The sequence below is a fragment of the Sclerotinia sclerotiorum genome, genomic scaffold, assembly GCF_000146945.2.
Source record: "Sclerotinia sclerotiorum 1980 UF-70 scaffold_8 genomic scaffold, whole genome shotgun sequence".
Lineage (NCBI taxonomy): Eukaryota > Fungi > Ascomycota > Leotiomycetes > Helotiales > Sclerotiniaceae > Sclerotinia > Sclerotinia sclerotiorum.
In genome coordinates, this window is record NW_001820828.1 from 295,560 (window position 1) to 319,621 (window position 24,062).

Below are 24,062 nucleotides of genomic sequence, written 5' to 3' on the forward strand. Positions count from 1 at the left end.
GGTCTGTATCCACAAACTATTGCATCTGGGACGAAGAGTGGAAAGGAAAAACACGTTTGAAGATTATAATTTCCACAAAAGGACATTTGCCGTGGATTCCTTTTGTTAAATATCTAAGAGAAGTCAAGACTTTCAAAGGAACCCTGCAGCTATGCGACGACTCATTCTGGCTAGAGGTGGAGGGCATATAAAGGAAAAAGCAGATCGCCATCATATGTAAATAGGATTCGAGATAGAATGGAAAAGAAGAAATGATAATGATTAGATTCTTCAAAGCGCTGCATAGATCGGCCTGGTTTACAATGGCATTCTTTCGTTCGCACATTATTAAGAAGCATAGCAAGTTAATGTTGTCTATAACGATATTGCGCGTGCATAGGTGGCGTTCATGAATTGGATTCCACAAATCGGGAGAGGAACCGGGGATCAGAAATTGTGTTGTATGGGTGCTTAAAAAATCTGTTGTGCGAGGAGAAATAAGTATGTGATGTATAGTAGAGCTTTCAAGTGCAAGAACCAAATTCAAGACAAATAGAAGCAAAACTACTTTCCACTATAGAGGAAAATGTGGTGGGAAGTTTGTTTATCTGACATCGTATGTAAAAGAGTGGCTATTGGTTCACTTTGGATACCGGCGTCAATATAACGGGTGCAAGAACATGCATTTTAATATGAAGAGCCATGTCGCCTGCAAGTTCATGCTTTGTGGTTGACTGTACAGGTCGTTGTAAAATCCTAATTGGCTGTTTAACATCCAATCCAAAAATGGAAGGTAATGTACTAGTGTGATAGTGAGTACGTAACATCCTAAATCGTAGCATTGGCTTCTGGTCGTGTTTGCTACTGAGCCCTGAAAAGGTTATATGTTGCGACATGCGACATATTCAGGGAGCCACATGTTATTGGTGTTAAATAGTGGTGTCACTGACCTGATAAGCTCAGCAAAATCGGATAAATCATTGGGAAATTTGAAGATTTGGGTATCAAAAAATATACATTTTAGATTATCGATACCGAAACCCCTGAAGTAGCTGATAGATATGCCTAGTGCATGATCTACTAGGATAATGTTATTTTGAACGACTAGTACGATATGACTTGAATATCAAACGAGAAATACATAGAGAATCCATTCATTAATTATACTTAAAGTGCCCTTCAGTCAGCAGTTTTTGATTAGTTCTGTCAAGTCCGCATAACAGGGACCAATAGTCGAGTGCAGTCAGCGGAAGCCTGAATGCTGTTGTGTCCTTTATAACCATATTTTTTCATCGGATGAATACGACATATATCGGATCGATGCAGTGCATGAAAAGGGTCGTTTGCCTGTAATGCGGTTCTCGACAATATCCTTGCGTCCGATGTCTAGGGCGCCACGATCCGCGAAAATGCTACCCCACAAACAAGTAGGTACCTATACCGAGTTTTCATAGGAGAAAAGGGATTCTAGACATACGATACGACTTCTGGCTTTTGATTTACATTCAGAACCTAGTTGAAGGAGCATAGAGGGTGTGTGTCCCATTTCTATTCTCCGAGGATGCTAAGGAATGGTTTCGGATGGTGTAGTGTCTAGCGCGGTTGAAGTTTTCTTTTCTGAAATTGAAATCTTCCAGTTAATGAATTCCATATGATTCAAGGCTCCCAACAGGTTTTATGCCCTGGTTGCCCGGGTAAAATCGATTGGGTCATTCAACATCGCTTCATCATCTCTGTTGACCTCGAACAAGTGGTGCGCATAAATTGAAAGCCATTTTTGCTGTGTCTATCCTCTAAAATGTAGCCACAAGGAAAGATACATGAGATGTTTCTAGCGAAGTTTGAGTGACAGGGCTCAAAGGACATAAAATAGCCACCTGTCAGGTTATCGGATTGTTAATGCCGGTAGTGGATGTGCCGACTCCTTCATCGGGTCAAACCACATTAACCTAAAACATAATAACTGCTTCCAGAATCTACTAAATTTTTGATATATGATGTAAGGTTATTTCGCTATTAAAAATGACTACACAATACGAGTAGAAAATAGAAGTTCTTAAGTATGAGTCGAAAGTAAAATTGAATTTATTGATTCTTGTCAGAATTAACTGCACAATGCTAATGACACTTTAAATTTAGCGTGCGCGTTATGCTAAGTTAACACAAGTTTACTACGTGACTGTAACAGCGCCACGGGAACGCGTCTATTTCTCCCAAATTGGCGTAACTAAGTAGCTCTCAGCCTGACTCTGCGGCGATTCTATCCCGAACGGAAATGGCTAGGAGTAGTATTGAAAATGAAGCATATGAAGCATTACACAAGGATACACAGGTCAAGCTATGTAAGATTGCATTGAGATAAAGTGGTCATGGAATTCCCTTTTCGTTTGCTTGACTCCCAAACATTTTAGCTTGTTTAATCTTCAATGCATTACTTCAAAACTTTCTACATCAATTCCTTGTGTTGGTATTGATAGTGTCAAGTATTTCCGGAGTTTAAAATTGTATTCCTCTAGAGTATTGCAGCTGCAAGTGACAAACCAAATCGAGATTTTATCGTATTCATGTAACGAAAGTTTTCGTCAACCAAAATCTAACTAAATAACTTTGCTGAAATCTACCAGTTTTAAGATTTCATCCTTTTCCAGACCGCTTTTCATCAGAGATGAGAGCTCTAGTTATTCGCACGATCGTTCAAAAGAACGTCCATTCACTTCGTGGGAACTTCGCTTAGACAAAATTACTATGGCCATCTTACAACCAGGGTTCAGAAGACCAGTAGGACATACTAGGTTTTCTGTAGAAGAGAACTTTATTATACCCGGGGAATAATACACAGATATGTTCTATCCACCTGCCCCGACCTAAACATCACCACCGCCACCGCCCATACTCATGGGGCATCATTCTAATCTAAGTTCTCTAACAACAGAATATTAGCCAAAGTGGCAGAAGGTCCATCAACATTCAGCATGTGTTGCATCCCACGTCCAAACGCAAAGCCTTATCATACTCTGCTATAAGCTTTCTTCTTCCTACTAGGGCTCATGTGCTTGGCGCCTTGTTCGTCAAAATCCCCGAAAGCCATGTCGCTAGCTTGTGTCGAACTCAAAAGAATGAGCATTTTCTCGATGCAAGGCTAGAAATACACACAATTAAACTTGATAGAAATGTGCGATAGCTTCGCTTCGGTCGAAAGTTACATAAAGTAAGAGTTCTTATTATGCAGAGGTCAAAGACTTGTGCTTTAGGAAAACTACACTTCTGCCTAAATTCTAAAAGTGGCAAGTGATGATGCTTACGCGCTTGGATGCTGCCTTTTTTATGTTTTCCAAGACCTTGACTACTAGTTTGGCGACTCTTGTAAACAATATGAAAGCACTTGTATGTCTAATTGGTGACTACCTGACCATTAATCGTGGTTCGGGAGTATATACCAATTATGGATTATCCTAAGTCCTTGACAAAAGCTTAACAGATCTGTATATCCTTCAAGGGGATATGTTCTACGACGTCTTGGTACTGTTGTGACAATCAGACTAGACGTCCTGGCTCAAGTACTATTTGGCCACTAAGGGGCCTTTACTCATGCAATTATGAACATCATTTATGTCTTCGCGCTTGCGATTGTCCAATAAGCAGTCTGTCTAAATTTCATTTACAGTTACACCCCCTACGATGGAGTGTTCCGGCAGAAGATTACACTAACTTTGCGAGGATATTGACGCCCACTTTCAATGGGCGCTCATCTATCTTGTATCAATCCTTGCTTTCAGGTGAAAAGTTTTCAAGTCCCCAAATGCTTGATTATCTGCCAAGGCGAATCGCGAAGAGGGCGCGTGGACAGGTGATTAAACAGGGATTTCTTGCAGATATACTAGCGTTTTCTGCTAAATATTAGATGCAAAGATACGCAAACTATTGAGTATTTTAGTCAAAGATAACGGCAAAGATTCGCATCAATCCGATGCCCAGAAAATGTGATTGAAGATTATGGACCACTGTCCAAGTTCGTGCCTTTACCTTGCTCTGGCTTGCTCTAGCGTCTTCTTGTACTACATTTATATTTGTAGCGATTTTTGATAGCGATTACTGAAATTTGTTCCAGAAGTCGATCCCAAAAGTTACATCTTATATTGCGAATTTCCGCCATGGACCTAGGATAATGAACATTTTGAATTATCGCAAAATGTCTTTATAACCACACTTGCATTCAAAGATCAGCCAGATTTCCCATTATGCATGTTCGAGACTAGTGGTGTGCATCGAGGGGCTTGTTCGTTTCTAAGTGATAGCTGTCCTGCGTCCCTGTCTTATAACGCATGCCGATTCCACTTTTTGAAGACTAATTTAACGAAGTGTAATTTTTACCATCTATTAAAACTGAAAGGGTCCTTCAAAACTCGAGTCTAGAGCGTATCGATGTATTTTCCATCAAGACGATGCACCGGCAAATAGCTCATTCTCTTCCACACTTTATTCTTGCGAGCGGTCATGAAGACACAGATTTGTCCAAGATCCGTCCATAGTATCGTGGAAAACTACTCTTGAGTTTATAAAATTGTCTTTCGTGGATAAATTGTTGATGTGATCGGGAGTTCCATGCCATTGTGGACTCTTCATATTCGTTCACCTGGTATTGTTACATACCAAGGGCTTCCCATTCAGAGTTCAGAACAAAATAACCGGTAGTTCGGTAGCAATAAACACTATGTCGGTGAGTCTCCGATAATTGCTCATTCATTGTCAGAACCTGGAAATTTGGTCGAGTACATTAAGCCATGAATACCAAGCTTCTGTATTGCAGGATATCATCCTCGAGATGGATCATGGATGTGCCAGGAGCTCGTTGTAATTAAATGATATATTGAAGTATTCTTCATGACTATTTTTGTGTCGTCTCCCGTGGTACTCTTTTTCATGGTCGAAATCTTTCTGCGAGTATGTGATGTCTCTTTCGACTCCGTCGCTTAGGCATAGAGGTGCGGAAAAGCCTCTTTTTCGCCAACAGTCTGAAGTATAGCCTTGCAGCTCGAAAAAGACAAGATGTGTGAAGAGTTGCCTTTTGCAGAGGCTGTGCCATCATTCTATATGAGATCAAATTGTGATGTTTCTAGCAAACTAGGACAAGTAAGCTGCATGACCACATGTCGAAAAGAAAAGGGGCGGCAAAGCTTTTGACTCTAACGAGACCGCGAGTGAGATTGACTAAAGAGACTCATTCCACTTATAGGACATCGAACTCGAAAGTGTATGCCGGCGGAGGATAAATTAGTGTAGCTTGATAGAAGGATGGAGTAAAGCAAGATGAAGCTCTATACATGGCTTCTTGGGCCTCGTGTCTTGAAACCACCTGATCTCCCGGCTCTCAATATTCTAGTAGCTTCAGTGGAGCGGTGATAGCATCTACTCATACGTTAATTTTTTCCTCACTAGTCGTGTAGTGTGATTGTATCGTCATCGGTCTGCTTTCGTTGCTGATGAGAAGTCTATGAATAGTTAACTCCTGTCAATTTTCAATAGGAAGCCTCACCGGAATTGGAACGGTGTTGCGACATTGTCAGCAAAAGAATGCGAGTTAGTCTGTCAAAAACCAGTCCACTCGCCTCCGGAAAGGGGCTCTTTCGCTGAAGGAAGCTCTGCAACTGAAGTCGGTTGATCCATATCTCCGTCAAAATAGTATCAAGCAAAGGCTGCACAACGCTGGTCTTGAATGCGTTGTGAATTTGAATACACTCTGACAAAGTTGAGGCAAATGTTGATCGGTAACCTTACAGGAGTTCAACAGAAGTTCAACAGAAGGCTGGATAAAGGAGCATAAACGAACAGCAAAAGTCCCACAAACATCCTATAAGGCCATAAAAACGTCTGAATGGCTGACGGTACATGCATTTTACCGGTAACTTAACAACCGAACTAAATTATTTCGTAGATACTTTTTCCAGGCAACCCTGTTGATGTAATTTTATCATTATAAGGATGATATTATAAAATATTTATACACCTTTTTGTTTAACTATCTACTTAGTATATTATCCCAGAGTTTGAGATACTATAAGTCTATCCTAGGAGGTATTCATCAAACTTTGGTTTTTCTAAAATCTTGTTTGAATCATTACTTATAAAGACAGAATCGAAGAATAACAGAAGATAGTCAGTAACATACTGGATTTGATATATGGAGTTAACTACATGATTTGATCATCCAACTTTGCATTCCAATTTACCCATCTTTCTCACCTGCATTCAATTATGGAGGTAGAATCACTCAGTGGCCAATGGAAAACTAGCCTAGCACATAACTAGAAAGTTAGTTGGGGTTCTCACTGATATTTGCATGCATTGCAGTCAACACCAATATGCAGTAACGTTGCATCTTGCCATGTATAGAATACACGAGGCCTGAAGGAGAAGGATATGTTTCCATATTCAGTTCTACACATATGTGCAATACTTAACATTTCAAGCTACTGCAGACTTGATATTTGAGGATGATACTAAGATAGCTCATTTCCATGCAACGAGATTGATTGATGCAAATACATCGGTTACTGCGTCAGTAAGTTGTGATATAGGTCAGGTTCGGGATACGTTGATTAGATATGCATAGGCGCTGTTGGGAGAATAGCCTTTTGATTCACGTTGGAATTTGATCTAATCATCAAAATACCTTTACTCAATGTATATATGGTCAGCAGCCAACGCAGATTTCATGCACTTAGATTAGATCATGATTCGATAGTAATTCACATTCAAAAGTTTGAACCTGAAAAATCCGATTTACTTGCTCAAACATCACACCTTACAAAACATACAAGAGTGATCAAACTCTCCTCGAATCATAATATAAACTATAGACAGATGATAATGAAATCATAAACAAATAATAGAAAACACTATCCAAATCCCCCCGACCAATCAATACTAACCCACAACTATGCAGCTAACCACCCATAAGTAACCCCACCAAACCATACAAGCCTAGCCTAGCCGGGACCAACTGCTCCCTACTCCGTATAAGACGCCGTTGCATCGGCACTGACCTCAGTATAACCATCATAATTAAGAAAACTTTGCCATTGCCTGCCTAGATATGTAGGTCTGATGCCATGAACGCCTTGCCGGAGGCACAGCCGGAAAGGAAACTTTGATATATGCAGCTAGCCATGCGACAAACTCCTTCGCCGTGATTTCATATGATTTCTTCTTCTCACACTTTTGCGTGAGGCAATAGTGGGTATCTATGCAAACGCAAAGGAAGTCTAGGGTATTACAGGCGATCTCGTGCCTGTGGGATTGAAAGTTTGGGACGGAGAGACATATTTTTGTTCGCTAATTGGTTTGCTCTAACTGTTTATAGTGTTGAAAGGATGGTTCTTGTGGTGCTAGAAGGCAGGGGGAGCTAGCCCCGATTAGTACTACTAGAACTCTATATATATAGAGTTCTCTTATCGTAATTAGTATCCTCTTTAGTCGATACGATTTACTCCGGATGCCTCCTTATTCTAGGCCTTATGCTTCTCATCATTCCTGTAAGAGGTCATTACTTTTAACAATATGGTATATTTCGGACTTTCAAGCTTAGCATCAAGAGGAGCGATAGGGTTGCATCGAGACCCACTTGGATATTATAATAAGAAAAGTTAGAGAGGGGGTATCATAGTAATCTTCGATCTGTGGTAAGATTATACCGTTAAATTCAATTGATTCTAATCTACCAAAGACTTCTATTCAGATCCAGTTTTGATCAACAATTAAACTGGGAATCATTCATTACTCCTGCTTTCCATTACGCCAAACTCAACCAAAACACCCGCCTTATGTCTCTTATCCTGAAGTCTTCAGAGTTCTCATTCTTCCTTGAAGTGCCTCCTTCCGCTCTTTCATTTGCCCCCTTTGATCCTCTAGCTTTCATGTCTCTTATCCAATCATCATGTGTCTCCCCTGAAAATCAGACTTTGATCACAAACAAGACAAATTGTACCGAGCAAAGAATTGATACCCTTGGTTGCCATTCCGCAATTTGCAAGCATATCTTCGACTTTATTTCTTAGGCTTGATAAAACCTTGATTGAAAGGCTTCCGATTTGCCTTGATCTTAGTTCCTGCCCGTCCTTGTAACCACGATTCCTTTAGCGAGCGCGCTTGATTTGATGCTTTAGGAGGTAAATGTGTGTTTCGACTTTCCGCGACTCTGAATGTGGTTGAGCCAACTCGTTTATCTTTCGGTCTCTTTTCTAAGAGGTGGCGTAATTTGTTCGTTTTGACAAATCTTGTAGGCAGACTTGAATGGAAATTGCCAGATTCTGGGGTATCATCATCATTGTCTTCTAAATATTCGGCTGGCAGAAGATCTGGAAGAGGTAAATGTCCGGGAGGAGCGAAGGTCCTATTGATGTCTTCAATATCCTCAGAGTCTAATCGTCCATCTGCCGTTCCATCCCCCTCTAAAGTGTTTGATTCCTCGTCCATCTCGATATCCCCTCTTTCAATTATGGCTGGTGCTGATGTGACCTCAACCTTCGATTTTTGAGCAGGAGGTAACATTTCATCTTGTCCGGGTGGGACATCGAGCTTGCGTTTCTTGCTCGAGATTTCTGATTGTCGTTGAAGATTGGCGTTTTTTTCCTGACGCTTCTTTTTTGCAGCAGCTTCTTGTCTAAAACCATTGTCAGTAATCTATTTTGGCGAAAACCAAATGAACATACTCCTCAATTGCTCTTGCAGCTTCTCTTTCCTTTTCTTTGGCAGATTCTGCAGCCTGATTTTTTGTGACCTCCTCTGGTGCATCGTCATCGCTACTCTCGTCCCCATCATCCTTGATTTCAATTATTTCAGATTTCTCCTCTGGTACTGGCTCAGGCTCCGCACTATCGAATCGCTTGTGCTTCTTTGCAACTGGCATTGTCACTGCAGCAGTCGTGGTCGATAAGGTGGATATATCTCCACTGGCTGTTGTTGTCTTTACTACCTCCTCCTCTGCCTCAATAACTTGCGGTATTTCAGATTCCTCAGTAGAAGCAGATATATCTTCAATCACTTGCGGCGATTGCTTTGGCGTATCTTCTCTAGCGCTTGCCTGTACTGCTTCTCCAACGCTTGCCTGTACTGCTTCTCCATCGCTAGCCTGTACTGCTTCTCCGTCGCTTGCCTGTACTACTTCTCCATCGCTAGCCTGTACCGGCAATTTCTTTGAGCTCCTCGTAGGTCGCGGTGTAACTGCAACCTCATCATCTTCAACAGGAAGGGACTTGCGCGGCCGTCCTCTCCTTTTTGGAACTGGAGTACCCTCATCAATGATTATAGAATCTCCATTCACGGAAGGACTATCTGCTAATTCTCGAGCTCTACCCCGCGTAGTAACCATACTTCTAGTTCTCCTACTTTCTTCGCGCAATTGCTGGCTAGGAGTTAATGGGTCGTCCGATTGAAGACAATCTTTCGAAGACGATCTGAAGAGTTTGGCGAACATGCAGAAAACTTGTACTGAATTATACTTTAAATATGTGTCGAGGTGTGGGCCTTGTATGTAGAACAGGCTTTAAAAAATTCTGAGAGATTTCTTTAGTGCCGGGAAAACGCTATGACATTTGCACATTATCTGGTTCACCGCCTTTCCTAATCCTAGAATGGCAGAAGCATGTAAGATCTTAGCTTCGGATATCACTGGTGTATCAATCTATGAAGAGACGTATTTGATATTCTACATACAGAAACTATCATCATGTCGGCTTTCGTAGTAATTCCTCATCTTCGGAATGGCCTCAGAGTACTAAACAAAAGGTTAATTCATACGACTCCCAAACTGCTAGCTGTCAGTACCAAACCATCAAGGAAGCAAACATTGGCAAAGAGAAATGCTGCTGAACCTGTGATGATACGGAAGAGGGTACCAATTGATACTCCTGATGCTCTCCCACCACTGTTTATTCTAGAGACGGATCATAAAGTTGGAGTCCTAAAAGTTAACCCTAATAAAGCCATGGAATTCTTAAAGAACTACCAGAATTTACATGGAAATTCGAATTCAGGCTGGGAAACTGGTATTTGCAATAGTACGTTGACTCTTTCCGTATCTTAATCTAACATACTGATATCGTTTAGAGCATGGTATCACAGCATCTGATATGACACAACTATCTATCTCATTGGGAAGATGCAAGGAACCATCACAAAAACGTCTTGCAAGAGTATTATTAGACTCAGCTTCAGTCATGGGAGATCCAGCAGCCACGTTAGAGGTTGTCTCTGATGCTTTCCGAAATAACAAGCTTTATACAGCAAGGTCTGGAGCTTTCCTTGAACGCTTGGGTATTTTAGCCAAGAAGCAGGGCAACGTCCAAGCCATGGGACTACTTGGCCAAATTCTGTACAGTCAAGGGAAGGAGAAGGAAGCTCTAAATTGGTTACAAAAGGCTGTTTCAGGAACAGAGTTACCTAATTTTCCAGGAGCGGCAGAGGCGCTCGTCGTCCTTGGTTTGATTCTCGAGAAAAGTGATAGAGAAGCTGCAAAAAAGGTTTTCAGCAAAGCAGCATTAGAACTCGATTATCCCTCAGCATTCTTTTATCTTTCCAAACATGTAGGTCCAGACGAGGAGGATAATAGAATGGTTTATCTGCTCAAAGCGGCTGGTTCAGGTATTCCTGAAGCATGCCATAATCTTGGAGCCATTGAGTTATCTAAGACAGGTGAGCAGGCCGACAAAAAGCCTTCAGAGCGGAGTTACGGGTATGCCAAAGAATGGTTTCAGGTAGCAGCTGAAGGTGGCTTTGGTTTGAGTATGTTGAACATGGCTTCAATATGTAAATCTCAAGGTCAAACCAAAGAGGCTTTGAAATGGTTGGAGCGGGCAGAGGCGACTCCCGAAGTTCGCGAAGAAGCAATAAAGATGAGATCCAGTTTTTCCATCGCCTAGAAGCTACCATTATCAAGCCGTTCAAATTCAAGATGCTGGACCCCTGTGCTATTGCCCCTAATCGAACCATACATTTGATGGAAGGCCTTCTTTGGATACAGTGTGCCAAGAATCTTTTCAGCAACCTCTCTGATATCATCACAAGACTGAAAATTTTCAACATGGCCTGCCAGTCTTGCTAAACCTCTTGTAAGGGATCAAAAACCAGCTCAGGCTTTGTTCTAATGAAGCTTGATCAACAGCGGTCTTGCTCAATCGAGGTTATTCAATAGAATAGTCTCCGCTTTCAATGCAACTAGACATGTATACAAGGGCACGGCACGCTCTCAAGGATGGAATGATGAACAATTGAATTGATATAAAATCCACAGCTTGATTTTGAGGTCGTGTAGTGTTTACTTTTTTATTCTATAACAAACAAGCCCCATTGGAAAACTGGGGCCTTCCTGCTTCTTGTCAAGTGATATCACTTATGGCCAATCGAACAGGAGAGTATGTCGATCTTCCATCGCACAGCATACAAAAAGTAGTATCTCGAGTCTGTTAGTCAGATTGAAGAACATTCCAAAGCGGTAACCGGGGTCGAGTGACTCCATTCACCTTACTATCCGCGTGAATGCTGAAAACACCAATAGCGGGGTGTCACAGTGATGAAGTACGACCTGTATAAAAAACGACGGTCAGTATTTAAATCATAATAACTACTCTTAAATAGAGGACGAGTTCTCTCACTGGGATTTTCATCTTGCTGTCTTGCTGAACGGAATTCCGAGTCAAACTTCGTTTTTACTCTCACCCCCAGATCAACCATATATAAATGGCCTTCTATATTGGTACCGAACACTATCGTTATCTAGATTCCTTGTATATCAGTGCAAGTTACAGTAGGAGCTTGCTATTGGTTCGTAGCTTGGAGTTCAGCTGTCATAGTAACATTTGCGTTACAATATATGCCCATTTCTTCAGCACACAGTATGTTTGCATTTTAATTCTGTGGTGACAGCTGCTGATGGGAATCGAACTTGCTTCGTAGGCCGGCAATTATACAATCATATTACTGTCGTTCGTTTCACAATACAATGCTTGATGGTAGTGGAAGAGCTTGGAAGAACCCTTATAGTAATTCGGCCTTTGTTGCTGCACTATGTACCGGCGAGGACCAATTTATCAACCGTAAATAGACAAGATAACTCATGTGTTTTTTCTAATTCTCCGATTGGCTCAATCGAAAGGAAGTCTGCACAGTTAGGTAGATCACGTACTTTTTGTCGATGGAGCCGAACAGTTGGAATATGCGAGCTAATGCAATGTAATCTTTCTACGCCGCGCATTCTCTCATTTTGATATAAAGACTATGGTATTCGTCGGATACGTTTATCCGAACTCCTAGCCTCAAGGCTAGAATAAAACATCCTCAATAGTTTTGCTTTCCCTCAGACCGAAAGAATTTCCTAGCCATTTTAATTCTCTTCCATTCTGAAGAAAGTTGTCGCCTGATTTTTTTGATTTTTTTTCAACTATTGAAGTGAATCTAGCCAAATTCAAAATGGGGTGGTGGATAGATATGTGGGTACGAGTTAAATAGAAAAGGATATAATAGTACCAATCGAATATTCGATTTCCATATTGGTGATTCATTGGTATGTGCAATGCGTTTAATGGGAATGGACTCTCTGTACCGAAATTATTTTTTATGGTCAAGAAAATTTGATCGAGATATTTGCGTCGCTGATAAGAACTTATTGAGATTCTTCATGTCCATTCTCACTTATCATTATTGCTGTCGAATCTTTGAATTAACGTCCAGTGTAGTAATATGGATATTTGGCAGCGATTCTTCCTATATTTTGTATCCAGTACTCCTCAAGGCTGTTACATTCAATTGTACTCTCAACATTCCACGGCACCATGCCCTTGTAAGACTTGGAAGAAATCGGTGCTCCGAGCTCATTGCAAATTATCTCTGCTAATTTAACCCGTTTACTGGTAATGTGATATACTTGAGAATCAAACTTGTATTTTATACTCTGTTGGGCCCAGGGGAAATACAGCTCACAATACCTGAGTTTTGTGTATCATAATGAGACAGAAAACAACCATCGCTTAAGCCGCGAGGACTGTGGAAAAGTCGCCAGGGCAGGTCTTCCTAGCTTTCGAACTATAAATTTAAACCAGACCGTGTTAGGCTTTAATCCTAACTTACAAGGCAGCCAATTTGTATATAATAATCAAACCTTACCTTTAGTCACGTATGCCAATCATCCAAATAAGCCCTTATCCTAGAGAATAGTATAACCTTAACCATGTCTCGCAAGATGTGTAAGAAGTGCTATAATACGTGATTTGACAACAATAATTGATTTTCATCATGTTTACAGCAAACACTTTCGTCGTCTCTGTAAGAAAACTATCAGACGATAATCCGAACCCCAAGGCTGCAGCTACGTAGATACATTTAGGATTTTATCGCTACCTCGTTTAGCACTCCACATCCTTAATGTAGGACTTGATATACATAATCTCACTTACATCTTGATGAATTCTTTGAGTTCTGCCGAGGTCACATAGTCGTATGCGGTTTATTATATAGTAGCCCGATGAGGATGGAGCTGGGTACTCGGTGATTGAAAATACTCAGCGCCCCGCATCCCACCGAATCAAAGATTCCATGTGACTGACTTCTTGATTCAATCTTTCACAACAGCAGGTGAATACATTTAATCAGTACCTAGGTACTTCAATGTTTGACAAACGATTCCAAATCTTGGCAAACTGGAAGGTTCAATCATTGGTGTAGAGCCCGATCAAGCTGTGCCTGTTTCGTTGAGTATCGTTGAAACAATATGAAGTCATGTATCTGTCCATAAACCATCTCGAACGAGTATTCATGAAAGGCCAATATTGCGCAAACATAATATTTACCATTTCCATATCTATAGCTATTATCCGTCTCCTGCATTAGCTTTCAATAGATTGGCAATTTTACATCATCTAAAGCATTAGTTAGTTGACCCTGACATTGATCCTGTGTATTTTCTGAGAAAAGAAGAAGAAAAATCTAATAGATAGAGATATCTGAGATTCATAAATCAATTTTAGTGCTAGTGCGACATCACATTAGAACGTAATCGATTCTCACTTTAAATACTGACTACAACTCACGACCAAGTTGGAACAATCATTAATTGAGTAAATAGTCCAAGATAGCAGAAGCAAAGTGGCAATAGTTTCATTCTCGCCGAATTGAGCATCTGGTGGCACATTTTGAGTTAACCTTTTGACATATTTCTGTGATTATTTGGAGTATGGATCTACTCTATATATTTCATTTGAGTGTATCTTACCATCTATTTTAAACCCATCTAGCAATCTATCTTCTCCAAGCAGAGCTTACCAATGATAGGGGATAGATCATAGATTATTATTGCTCGGCGGTGGATCTCTGCTAGTATCTTCTTACTATTGGATTAAAACTAACAGTTGGATTTGCTCAAATGTGGATGACTGTATTTCATTGATGTGTCTTGATGAAGACTCAAGACTTACCAACAATTACAACACACTTGTTGTTGGATGAATCCACGATTCCGTTAAATATGAGCTGCTACCCGAATTCTACAAATCACAGACATTATTTCACTGAACTTTCCACATTTTGTAACATTTCTCCTTCTTCAGGACACAAAACCATACTTTTTTTTTAAGCAAACATGGCTAAAACAAGCGATGTTTCTCCTCTTTGCGATTCCTTTAATTCGCAAGCCTCAACTTATGACCGTCGGCTTGGAGGCAGTACTCGTAGAGTCATTGAATACATTATTCCTCTACTCTCTGGCTTACCCGAGAGACCAAAGGTACTTGACAGTGCTTGTGGACCTGGCATGGTAACAGAAGCCATTCTGAAGGCATATCCTAATGCCCGCATCTACGCCTCAGATCTTGCACCAAGTATGATAGCTTTGCTCGACAATCTCATCGATTTAAACGTTTGGAAAGATCGAGTCGAGACAGCCGTTATGGATGGCGTGAGTCTGAGCTACGCAGACGAAACTTTCGATGCTTCCATAGTGAATTTTGGAATTTTCTTCTATTCTGATCCTATTACTGGTGCAAAGGAGTTATATCGCACCTTAAAACCGGGCGGAAAGGCAGTTGTGACATGTTGGAAGGAAGTACCATTCTATCCCGTCCTCCACTCTGTCCAAGAAGTGATTAAACCCGGTTCTAAACCTATCGCTTTATCCACACTTGAACGCTGGACTCAGAAAGAAACATTAGAATCGACGCTTAAGTCTGGGGGATTCGAAAATGTGGAAATTTATGAGAAGGAGGTTATGTGGTGGAATGAAGGTATTCAGGAAGCAGCCAAAGGATTCACCGATAATTTCGTCAATATGGTTGGTGATCAGTGGCCGGATTCAGAGAAGGATCAACCCTGTGGTGTCACGGAATCTCTTTTGATAGAGAACAAGGATGGGTTGGTAGTGAAGACTGGCGGTAAAATCGGGTTTCCTATGGTTGCTTGGATAGCTGTAGCAACCAAATCTATGAAGTGAAGTGGCTCAATGTCACATTTCTCTGCGAAAAAATCGGGGTTTATTTAGATGGCAAGAAGGCGGCGTACGCGCATGTATTTTGGATCGAAATCTGACTACTTTATGACATTTACCTGCCGCTGATCCAAGTATATTGTGCACCGTGCCACATCCATTGCTGCAGAAATTTCCGTGTTTAAATTGGTATTGCGATATATCTTCATGCTATAATGTAAGAATTTTTTGGATTTTCAGCGATGCCAACTTCGCAGGCTTCTTATTGTTTGACTATAGTCCAGAATGTGAAAGACACTAATACGGTTTCAGCACTCTACCATTAAAAACATAATCTTCTGTTTGTCCAGGGCCAAATTTCTCCTCATTTCCAGATGGCAATCAGGGCCAATTCATACTTTGACGGGTTAGAGTACTTATTCCGCGAATAGCATATTGCGTGAAAATATACAAATAGTAAATTATTTGACCCAAAAACTCCTTAGCTACTACTCACGAGAACTTATAGGGGTAAAATGCTTTGAATTCACCAAGTATTGACAGCTTTAGTGCTGCAATAATTGATTCGCATTGGATTTCTGCTATGCGTATTTCTCCTCTCGAAAAATTTGCAACATAATTTTAGGTCGAAGATTCATGGGTTTAGAGAATGTAGACGCGTAAACCGCCATATGCCATTCATGTTCTGCCACCATCAAAAGATAACCCTATTTATGGGATTCTCATTTTTTGTGGCGATGTTGTGATAGACGCCCTCTGAGTAACACGCGTGGGATGAGATGAAAGACTGAGCTTTTTCTACGGCTAATCGAACTTGTCGCTATGGGCCTTCGCGGCCATTCCCATTAACCTCGGACTGGGACGAGTAATATCTTCACACTGACGCTGGCCGAGACTAAAAAACCTACAATGGACCAAATGTGGAAAAAGCTAATGCAAATAACAGGGCCGGAGAAACGTTGCGTCTACGACCATAGTTTCACGGGCCGTAGGGGTAATGAGGTTTGAAGAAGTAGGAGAGAAAGGAGGAGTGATATCGCGATTCAACCGAGTGTAAAAAAAGTCATGGTCACTACCGAATGAGCTATTGATCATCACGAAACTACAATATTGCCAATGAATGAGCAATCATGTACATATTTGTGCTCCAAATAGTATATCTTTGTATCCTAGGCACACAGACACACAACTGAGAATGGACAAAACTCCCACACATAACAAATAACCCAAATGTTCCTTCCGCTCATGATGCTTCCAAATATTGACCATATAAAATACAATAAAACCTATCCAAGGCCTACACACAGCCAACAAACCCATGATAAAACACACATTTAATAAAAAACATCTCCCATAAAGTCGAGCACTACAAGCACAGCTATTATTGACCAAAGACAAATAATTCATTCTTCTAGAAACATATTATCAACCCACACGATCAGGATTGAGTATGAATGAATATATATTTCCGTGACAAAATCAAGAACAAGACTCAATCTCAATCCCAAAAACTATAACGACATATGTCAAATTACCAACCATACCAAGCCACGACAGGAAAAGATCATTTCCATTCGTGTAATATAGAAACCACACGTACCGTAATCCTACAACAGCAAGTGAGTTGTGAATGAAATATATTGAAAAGGGATATGGTAGACTAAAGTAATCTTACTCGATTGGTTTTTGATGCGAGGATGATATTCATAGGATTATAGGGATAACTGCGAAGTAGGGGGCGAAATCAATACTGAGGGATATTCTGAAATATTTTTTGAAGGATTATAGGGAGTTATTTAGAGGATATAGGATATATAGAGCACTTCGACTTTGTACCCGGGCTGTCTGTACTTCGAATAAATGATCATCGATGTCTCCCATTCGTAGTATCCAAGACTCCAGAAAAAGGGGTACTGCCATGTAAAAGGTTGATAAGTCAACTGTGCAAGCATGACATTATGCCCTCTGAAACGATTGAAACAAGAAATTATTGTCCATTGTGAAGTAAACTACTTCATGATCTTTGTGATGGATATGATACATGCATTCTTATTATACACCCCATTACTGACGCCATTAAACCATTCACCTATAGCAAGCCTTGCTTTTGTAAATCGTAGTAAACCTTTTCTGGCATAACATTTCCTTCCGCATCCTCCATTTGAACGACACCAGTTTCTTCCGTTTTGCCCTTCTTCTTTTCCCTTTGCAATTTATCCCACAGCTTCAACGCATCTTCTATCCCCGTGATCTCACGGAATAGTGTCGTATTTGTGATACCCAAGCACTTCAGACCATAGATATGACGAGCCTCGTTGAAATGTTTGTCAAAGGCTCTTCTGCCCATGTAAACATAATTTCCACAAATCTCACATTTGAATTCAACTCCGAGTCCATGGAGTTTGTAAAGCCAGAAAGGAATCGGCTTTCCATCCCAAGCTAATGGCAGCTTCAGCGGGTTATAAATCTTATCATCCCCATCTGACTCGCTATCAGAATCTCCATCTCGAGGTGCCGCAGATGATGACTCAGCGAATAATGAATCAAGCTCCATTTGTCGTTCACGTTCGGTCATACCTTGTTTTCGTTCTATGTTGACTCGAGTATCACTTCTTTCTTGTGTCATAGCAGCAGCGAGACGTCTGATCCTATATTCTCGCTCTGCTATGGCACGTTCCTTTAGGCGGGACACAGATGATGTTGGCTGCGCAGCACCATTGCTGTCTTCTCCTGTTTCCGCCATTCGTGCTGCCCGTGCTTCCGCAGCTCGGACGTGCTTCTTTCCTAGTAAATGGCCTTTGTAGACATTCTCATTCTTGAATTCCTTCTCACAATCTGCGCACCATATTCCAGACGTACTCGATCCATTTACCGGTGCTGTAATCTCTAGTTTCCATCCAGGAACGTCGTTATCCTTCCATGCCTTATCGAAATCTTCCTCGATGCTCAAAAACAATTTATCCAGATTCTCCAATGGCCTTGTTCGACGCATGAAACTTTCCAGATAATTTGCTAATTCTCCAACGTATGTGAAGTATTGGTCGGTCATCTTATCCGGACGCTTGACGGGACATGTTGGAGGCGCGAATGAATCAAAATTGTCCAGGTATTGTAAATAGGATAGGCGTTTGATGTTGGGGAGGTTCAGGAATAATTCGTGTATGGTAGTGAGGTCTAGGAATCGTCCAAAAGCTTCCTCTCCAGTGAACATGTTGTCGATTTCCGAAGTCGCAGTCTCCCCCTCTGTAAGTGCCTTCTTCTTGTAGGCTTTTTCGAGATTCTCCACTGGTTCATTGGGGTATCTCTGGTGAAAACTCTTAATTTCCCCAAGCTGCTTGTAAAATTCTTCCAGTGGTTCACCTGTCGATATGGATTGAATCTCTTTACTTCGTGCCCCATTTACATCTTTGTATATGTCTAGTAATCGTTTGGATTGATCTTGAATCCGATCGAGGAAGTTTGAAATTTGATGATCTCTATTCAATCGTTCTCGAACCTTGATAATATATTAGCATGGTTGAGTGACGAAGATACAAATAGCTTCAATTCTTACCTGTTTTGGGTCCTCAACTACTCTATCAGCGATGCCTTGTTCAAGCCTTTCAAGATCCTCATGGAGGAATCTTTGCTCCTCTAATATCATCTTGTGGCTCTGATATCAAATTGGAAGTTGATGATGATTCTAGCCTTACGATTTTCGAGGCAAGATGTGTCTGTAGTGAAGTATTGATTGATATCAACAACACGCGAATGTCTGAAATGTTCAGGTTGTTTTTGGTGGTTCTGGTTCTGGCCCTTGAAACTTTTTGCGCCAACCAATCATTTCACGTGAATCCCCATTAAATGACTGCTAAACATCCAAATTTTGACGCTAAAATTTCAGAGCTTCATCATCGCATTTTATGGGAGAGCCAAACAAAACATTAAGGATCCCCTCTATTCTTGAAGCTTCAACCTCGACCTCAATCTCAATATCGAAAACATAAATACAAAAACCGCAATCATGGCAGAAGGAATTGATAGGAAGATGGATGATCGTATGGAGTTTACAACTTCTGCGGATGTTACTGTCGCGCCAACTTTTCAGGATATGCATCTCAAGGGTATGTTAACTTGTGTGTGAATCTGGTCAATAGGCTCATGATTATACAGAAAATTTACTCCGTGGTATTTACGCTTATGGTTACGAATCCCCTTCCGCTGTACAATCTCGTGCGATTGTTCAAATCTGCAAAGGTCGCGATACTATTGCTCAAGCTCAATCTGGTACTGGTAAAACTGCAACCTTCTCCATCAGTATGCTTCAAGTCATCGATACCGCTGTCCGCGAAACTCAAGCCCTGGTTCTATCACCTACTCGAGAACTTGCCACTCAAATTCAATCGGTTGTCATGGCATTGGGCGACTACATGAATGTACAATGTCATGCTTGTATCGGAGGTACGAATGTTGGAGAGGATATCCGCAAGCTGGATTATGGACAACATATTGTTTCTGGAACGCCAGGTCGTGTCGCTGATATGATTCGTCGTCGAAACCTTCGCACTCGTCATATTAAGATGTTGGTTCTTGATGAAGCTGATGAGTTGTTGAACCGTGGTTTTAGAGAGCAGATCTACGATGTTTACCGTTATCTTCCACCTGCGACACAAGTTGTCGTCGTTTCCGCCACACTCCCTTATGATGTCCTCGACATGACTACGAAATTCATGACCGACCCCGTCCGCATTCTTGTCAAGCGTGATGAGTTGACCTTGGAAGGTTTAAAACAATATTTTATTGCTGTAGAGAAGGAAGAATGGAAGTTCGATACCCTTTGCGATTTATATGACACCCTTACCATTACTCAAGCTGTTATCTTCTGCAACACAAGAAGAAAGGTGGATTGGTTGACGGATAAGATGCGTGAAGCTAATTTTACCGTTTCGTCAATGCATGGAGAGATGCCTCAAAAGGAAAGAGATAGCATTATGCAAGACTTCCGTCAAGGAAATTCTAGAGTGTTGATCTCTACTGATGTCTGGGCTCGTGGTATTGATGTTCAACAAGTTTCATTGGTCATCAATTACGATTTACCAGTCAACCGTGAGAATTATATTCATCGTATTGGTCGAAGTGGTAGATTTGGAAGAAAGGGAGTTGCGATTAATTTCGTAACTAGTGAGGACGTTAGGATTTTGAGAGATATTGAGTGTAAGTCACCACTACGTTGAGTCCTATCGCGCATCGCTAATTTGTTTGAAATAGTGTACTATTCGACTCAAATCGATGAGATGCCAATGAATGTTGCGGATCTTCTTACTTAGTTTTTGGGCCAATGCAGTCGAGGAGGTATAATGAAGAAAACGACGGTGCTTCATAAGCACGTCAAGAAAGTAGCTTGCGTGGAGGAAACGGGCAATGTCCAATAAAGTGAGTCTTTCCAGTGTATCATAGTATTGTACCAAACTAAGATTTCGAATATAGAATTCAGATTGACACCGATTCACAAACATTTTAAGCAGGAATTATGAGAGAAAAGGTATTATTTAAGTCATATTGTCAAATGTGGACTAATTTCCGTGTAACCAAACTTGATGATATGGGCTCCTAAATACTCCGTCTTCTCTTTGGCTGGTCCATATCGCAAATAGATTGAAAGGAACGGCCACGGACTTTACGATTGATCTGGCCAATATTAGACTTGCATTGTTAGTAATGTGAGGCAGGTTTCGCGTGAAATCAGATCCAACAAATAGCTCTCAATGGCCGCCATGGACGCCGTGGACATGTTTCGTTTGTCGCATAGATTAACCTGACCTAATACTGTAAGTGCTGGCTAAAAATGCACCACCAGATGAATCATTCACAATGCACCAACAATGGCCGAAAAGAAGTCTAGCCAATAGAGCAGCACATAAACCCTCATTTTCTTACCATACTGGTACAAATTATCATGCTTTTCTTAAAACGTATGACTTGTACTGAGTATGTGACGATAGCCCCTCTATCCTGTGTAACCGGACGCGAAGCAGAGGCTCAAATGCAAACAGGACAGGAGAGGGAATACAAATTGACTCGCTTAAGGTTATGGGTGGGTTAGTTGTCAAATTATTTAAAAACAATTGACGTACGTATATGTGTATGGGAGGAATAGAATAGTATTTATTATTGAGTATTGAGCAAATAATCATTATTAGTTGTCAAATCTCAAAATAGATAAATAGATAAATAGATAAATAGATAAATAGATAAATAGATAAAGTCGGTACCTGATTTCTTTGCTTTTTGGTGTGCATGTAGATGGATTTCGTGCATATATATATATCTAGGTACCTAGTATGTACAGAGTAAGTAAGATCCCACGGAGTATGGAGTGCAAGGTGGCCATTTAGAAATTAGAATGTCTTGGCAATTTCGGAATTTTTTAGATTGATGGAGAGATTGATGGTAGGGCAAGGGGGGGAGGGGGTGAAGGGGTGATGAGGGATCTGTATGTGGAATGTGTGTGTACGTATGTAGGTAATATGTAGGTAGGGTAATATCAGAGTAATTTCCAAGAAATATCTTTTTTGGTTTTTTGGGTTTTTTTGGTGGATGGATGGATGGATGGATAGATGGATGGATGGGTGGATAGGTCTTAAGGTACATACGTATTGGGTATTTATTCTTGTAATTTTTATGTTTTTATGTTTTTGTGTTTTCATATATTCATAAAGTATAGAGAGGGGAGGGAGTGAGTAAGTGGTGGAAGCGAAGGACAGGAATGCGAAATGAATTGATGGATGGATGGATGGAGAAGATGGAGGTCTGGGGAGCTTGTTTGGATGGTGGTTATTTGGGTGAGAGGTGATAGATAGGTAGGTTATGATTAGATGTGTTACTCCGTGTGGTGTGGATATATCATGAGAGTTTGAGTGTTGTTTACGTGCTCCTGATGAATGTTTTTTGTTATTGTTGTTGCGTTCTAAGTGTGGAATGTATAAGACCTTATTCTGTAGTTAGCATTTAATAGGATTTATGATTTTGTATTTAGTGTCTAGTTAATTGTTCTCTATACAGCAGTATTTGATCTATCTGTGATATGGGATATGATGTCCTTACCCAGCCTAACTCAACATCACAAACAAATCATCCATCATAGTGAAGCTTTTCATTTAGGGGTATGCCAACCGCCGCTGTGGGCCCGGTCGGTACAGCATAGCACACAGTATGGAGTATTCTATGTACCCGCTACGGAGAAGAATGTATTTTACATTCCGCGGAGAACGTAGAGAAAGAAATGCACACAGAGAAATATGTGAAGTGGGAATGGAGAGTTGTTCAGCCGCCAGTGAGGCTGAGAGCTCAAATATATACTCCGTACATAGAGTACATATATATTAGTAATAAAATGCCACGCCAATGCGGAAGGAAACTCATCTCTTATTATACCAATTTACACAATTTATTTTCCTAATTGACTTTTCTCATTTTCCTTATTTTTCTTTCATCTCCGGTGATCAAATATAATCTCATATGCCATCTTTCTTACCTACATATTTTATTATTGATGTCGGTCGGTATTCAATTTTCAATTCACGCTAATCTTCAAGAAGTCACGTCTGTGCGAAAGATGGTGGGGATCATTTGGATGAATTGGGATAATTTAGGGTCTGATTGGCCCTAAGGAACGTTTCATGTTGAATACCTAGCTGGGTAGGTAAAGAAGGATATCTAGAGAAGGATGAAGAAGAACAACGCCACAAAATTATCCTTATCGATAATAATTATATCATCATTCTCATGACTCTCCATGTGCATTCCATCACTACCTACCTACCTGCTAGGTGATTGCATTGTTCCCTTCGCAACGAACGGACCTATAGCGAAAAGAAACAAATGACATATATATCCTCCATAGGTATATTTCTTTAAAGTTTGTCTCGTGTAAAACATACGCCCGTATTGGCATTGGTATCGTCATCGGAAAATCTAAAATGGAAATGGCATTCGTATACAGATGAAAGAGAAAATATAAAATACCCACATCGACCTCATAATTTACGGGATAGAGATGAAAATCCATTCAAGGTACACCGGAGCCCAAGCGGTTTATGCAGGACGGAGTACCGGTAGATTTTGTAGAAGCAGTAGAAACTTAGAAAGGCGTTTACCCTCTGCAGTTACCCCTGAAAATCATCCATCATCCTTAGGCGATGTCTCAAAGGAAAGGGATGAAAATTTAGCTAATTAGGGGTAAGGATTAAGGACTAAGCTAAGGATTAACCAATCTCATTATGCACATCCATTCCCCGTCGTCTCCTTCAGCCCAATTAAACTACTATGCATTCCTATCCCTCATTCCAAACTTCTACCACCACCGCATGATTGGAGGTTGTGTCCCAGAGACACGGATTGCCCAAATTGTTATCCCTATGGCCATTTATTGGTCCACGAGGTGTTTGTTTGGAAACCCGGAAAAGCTGCAACGACTACTCCTACTTTCAATGCATCTGCGCATAACCAATGATTTCAACGCCCATATCACATCGGAGCCTCTGAGGGGAATGAGCATCTAGGGGAATGAGTAGAAGAGATGCACATGCACTTTTCTATCTTGGGTATGAGATGAGACGAGATGAGATCTATTGATCGA

The 24,062-nt window shown here is 40.8% G+C and overlaps 8 protein-coding genes across 8 annotated transcripts; 5 read left to right on the forward strand and 3 right to left on the reverse strand.

The window, feature by feature from the left end:
* Positions 1-1,252: 1,252 nt before the first annotated feature.
* On the reverse strand, positions 1,253-1,754 carry SS1G_06428 (predicted protein; the record flags this gene model as incomplete). Its single annotated transcript, XM_001592139.1, has 3 exons — positions 1,253-1,414; positions 1,457-1,491; positions 1,721-1,754. 3 exons carry the CDS (start codon positions 1,752-1,754, stop codon positions 1,253-1,255), a joined length of 231 nt encoding a protein of 76 aa, XP_001592189.1.
* Positions 1,755-5,126: 3,372 nt separating this feature from the next.
* Positions 5,127-5,638, forward strand: SS1G_06429 (predicted protein; the record flags this gene model as incomplete). The annotated part of the gene is made up of 2 exons (XM_001592140.1): positions 5,127-5,230; positions 5,503-5,638. The coding sequence occupies 2 exons, from the start codon at positions 5,127-5,129 to the stop codon at positions 5,636-5,638; spliced, it is 240 nt and encodes a 79-aa protein (XP_001592190.1).
* A 2,384-nt stretch (positions 5,639-8,022) lies between these two features.
* On the reverse strand, positions 8,023-9,451 carry SS1G_06430 (predicted protein; the record flags this gene model as incomplete). Its single annotated transcript, XM_001592141.1, has 2 exons — positions 8,023-8,638; positions 8,688-9,451. 2 exons carry the CDS (start codon positions 9,449-9,451, stop codon positions 8,023-8,025), a joined length of 1,380 nt encoding a protein of 459 aa, XP_001592191.1.
* Positions 9,452-9,703: 252 nt separating this feature from the next.
* Positions 9,704-10,895, forward strand: SS1G_06431 (predicted protein; the record flags this gene model as incomplete). The annotated part of the gene is made up of 2 exons (XM_001592142.1): positions 9,704-10,034; positions 10,084-10,895. The coding sequence occupies 2 exons, from the start codon at positions 9,704-9,706 to the stop codon at positions 10,893-10,895; spliced, it is 1,143 nt and encodes a 380-aa protein (XP_001592192.1).
* Positions 10,896-11,974: 1,079 nt separating this feature from the next.
* SS1G_06432 (predicted protein) lies at positions 11,975-12,076 on the forward strand (the record flags this gene model as incomplete). Its single annotated transcript, XM_001592143.1, has 1 exon — positions 11,975-12,076. The coding sequence occupies one exon, from the start codon at positions 11,975-11,977 to the stop codon at positions 12,074-12,076; it is 102 nt and encodes a 33-aa protein (XP_001592193.1).
* A 2,529-nt stretch (positions 12,077-14,605) lies between these two features.
* On the forward strand, positions 14,606-15,451 carry SS1G_06433 (hypothetical protein; the record flags this gene model as incomplete). The annotated part of the gene is made up of 1 exon (XM_001592144.1): positions 14,606-15,451. The coding sequence occupies one exon, from the start codon at positions 14,606-14,608 to the stop codon at positions 15,449-15,451; it is 846 nt and encodes a 281-aa protein (XP_001592194.1).
* Positions 15,452-17,534: 2,083 nt separating this feature from the next.
* On the reverse strand, positions 17,535-19,088 carry SS1G_06434 (hypothetical protein; the record flags this gene model as incomplete). The annotated part of the gene is made up of 2 exons (XM_001592145.1): positions 17,535-18,941; positions 18,999-19,088. The coding sequence occupies 2 exons, from the start codon at positions 19,086-19,088 to the stop codon at positions 17,535-17,537; spliced, it is 1,497 nt and encodes a 498-aa protein (XP_001592195.1).
* Positions 19,089-19,448: 360 nt separating this feature from the next.
* On the forward strand, positions 19,449-20,751 carry SS1G_06435 (eukaryotic initiation factor 4A-12; the record flags this gene model as incomplete). The annotated part of the gene is made up of 3 exons (XM_001592146.1): positions 19,449-19,548; positions 19,598-20,638; positions 20,693-20,751. 3 exons carry the CDS (start codon positions 19,449-19,451, stop codon positions 20,749-20,751), a joined length of 1,200 nt encoding a protein of 399 aa, XP_001592196.1.
* Between the last annotated feature and the right edge of the window lie 3,311 nt (positions 20,752-24,062).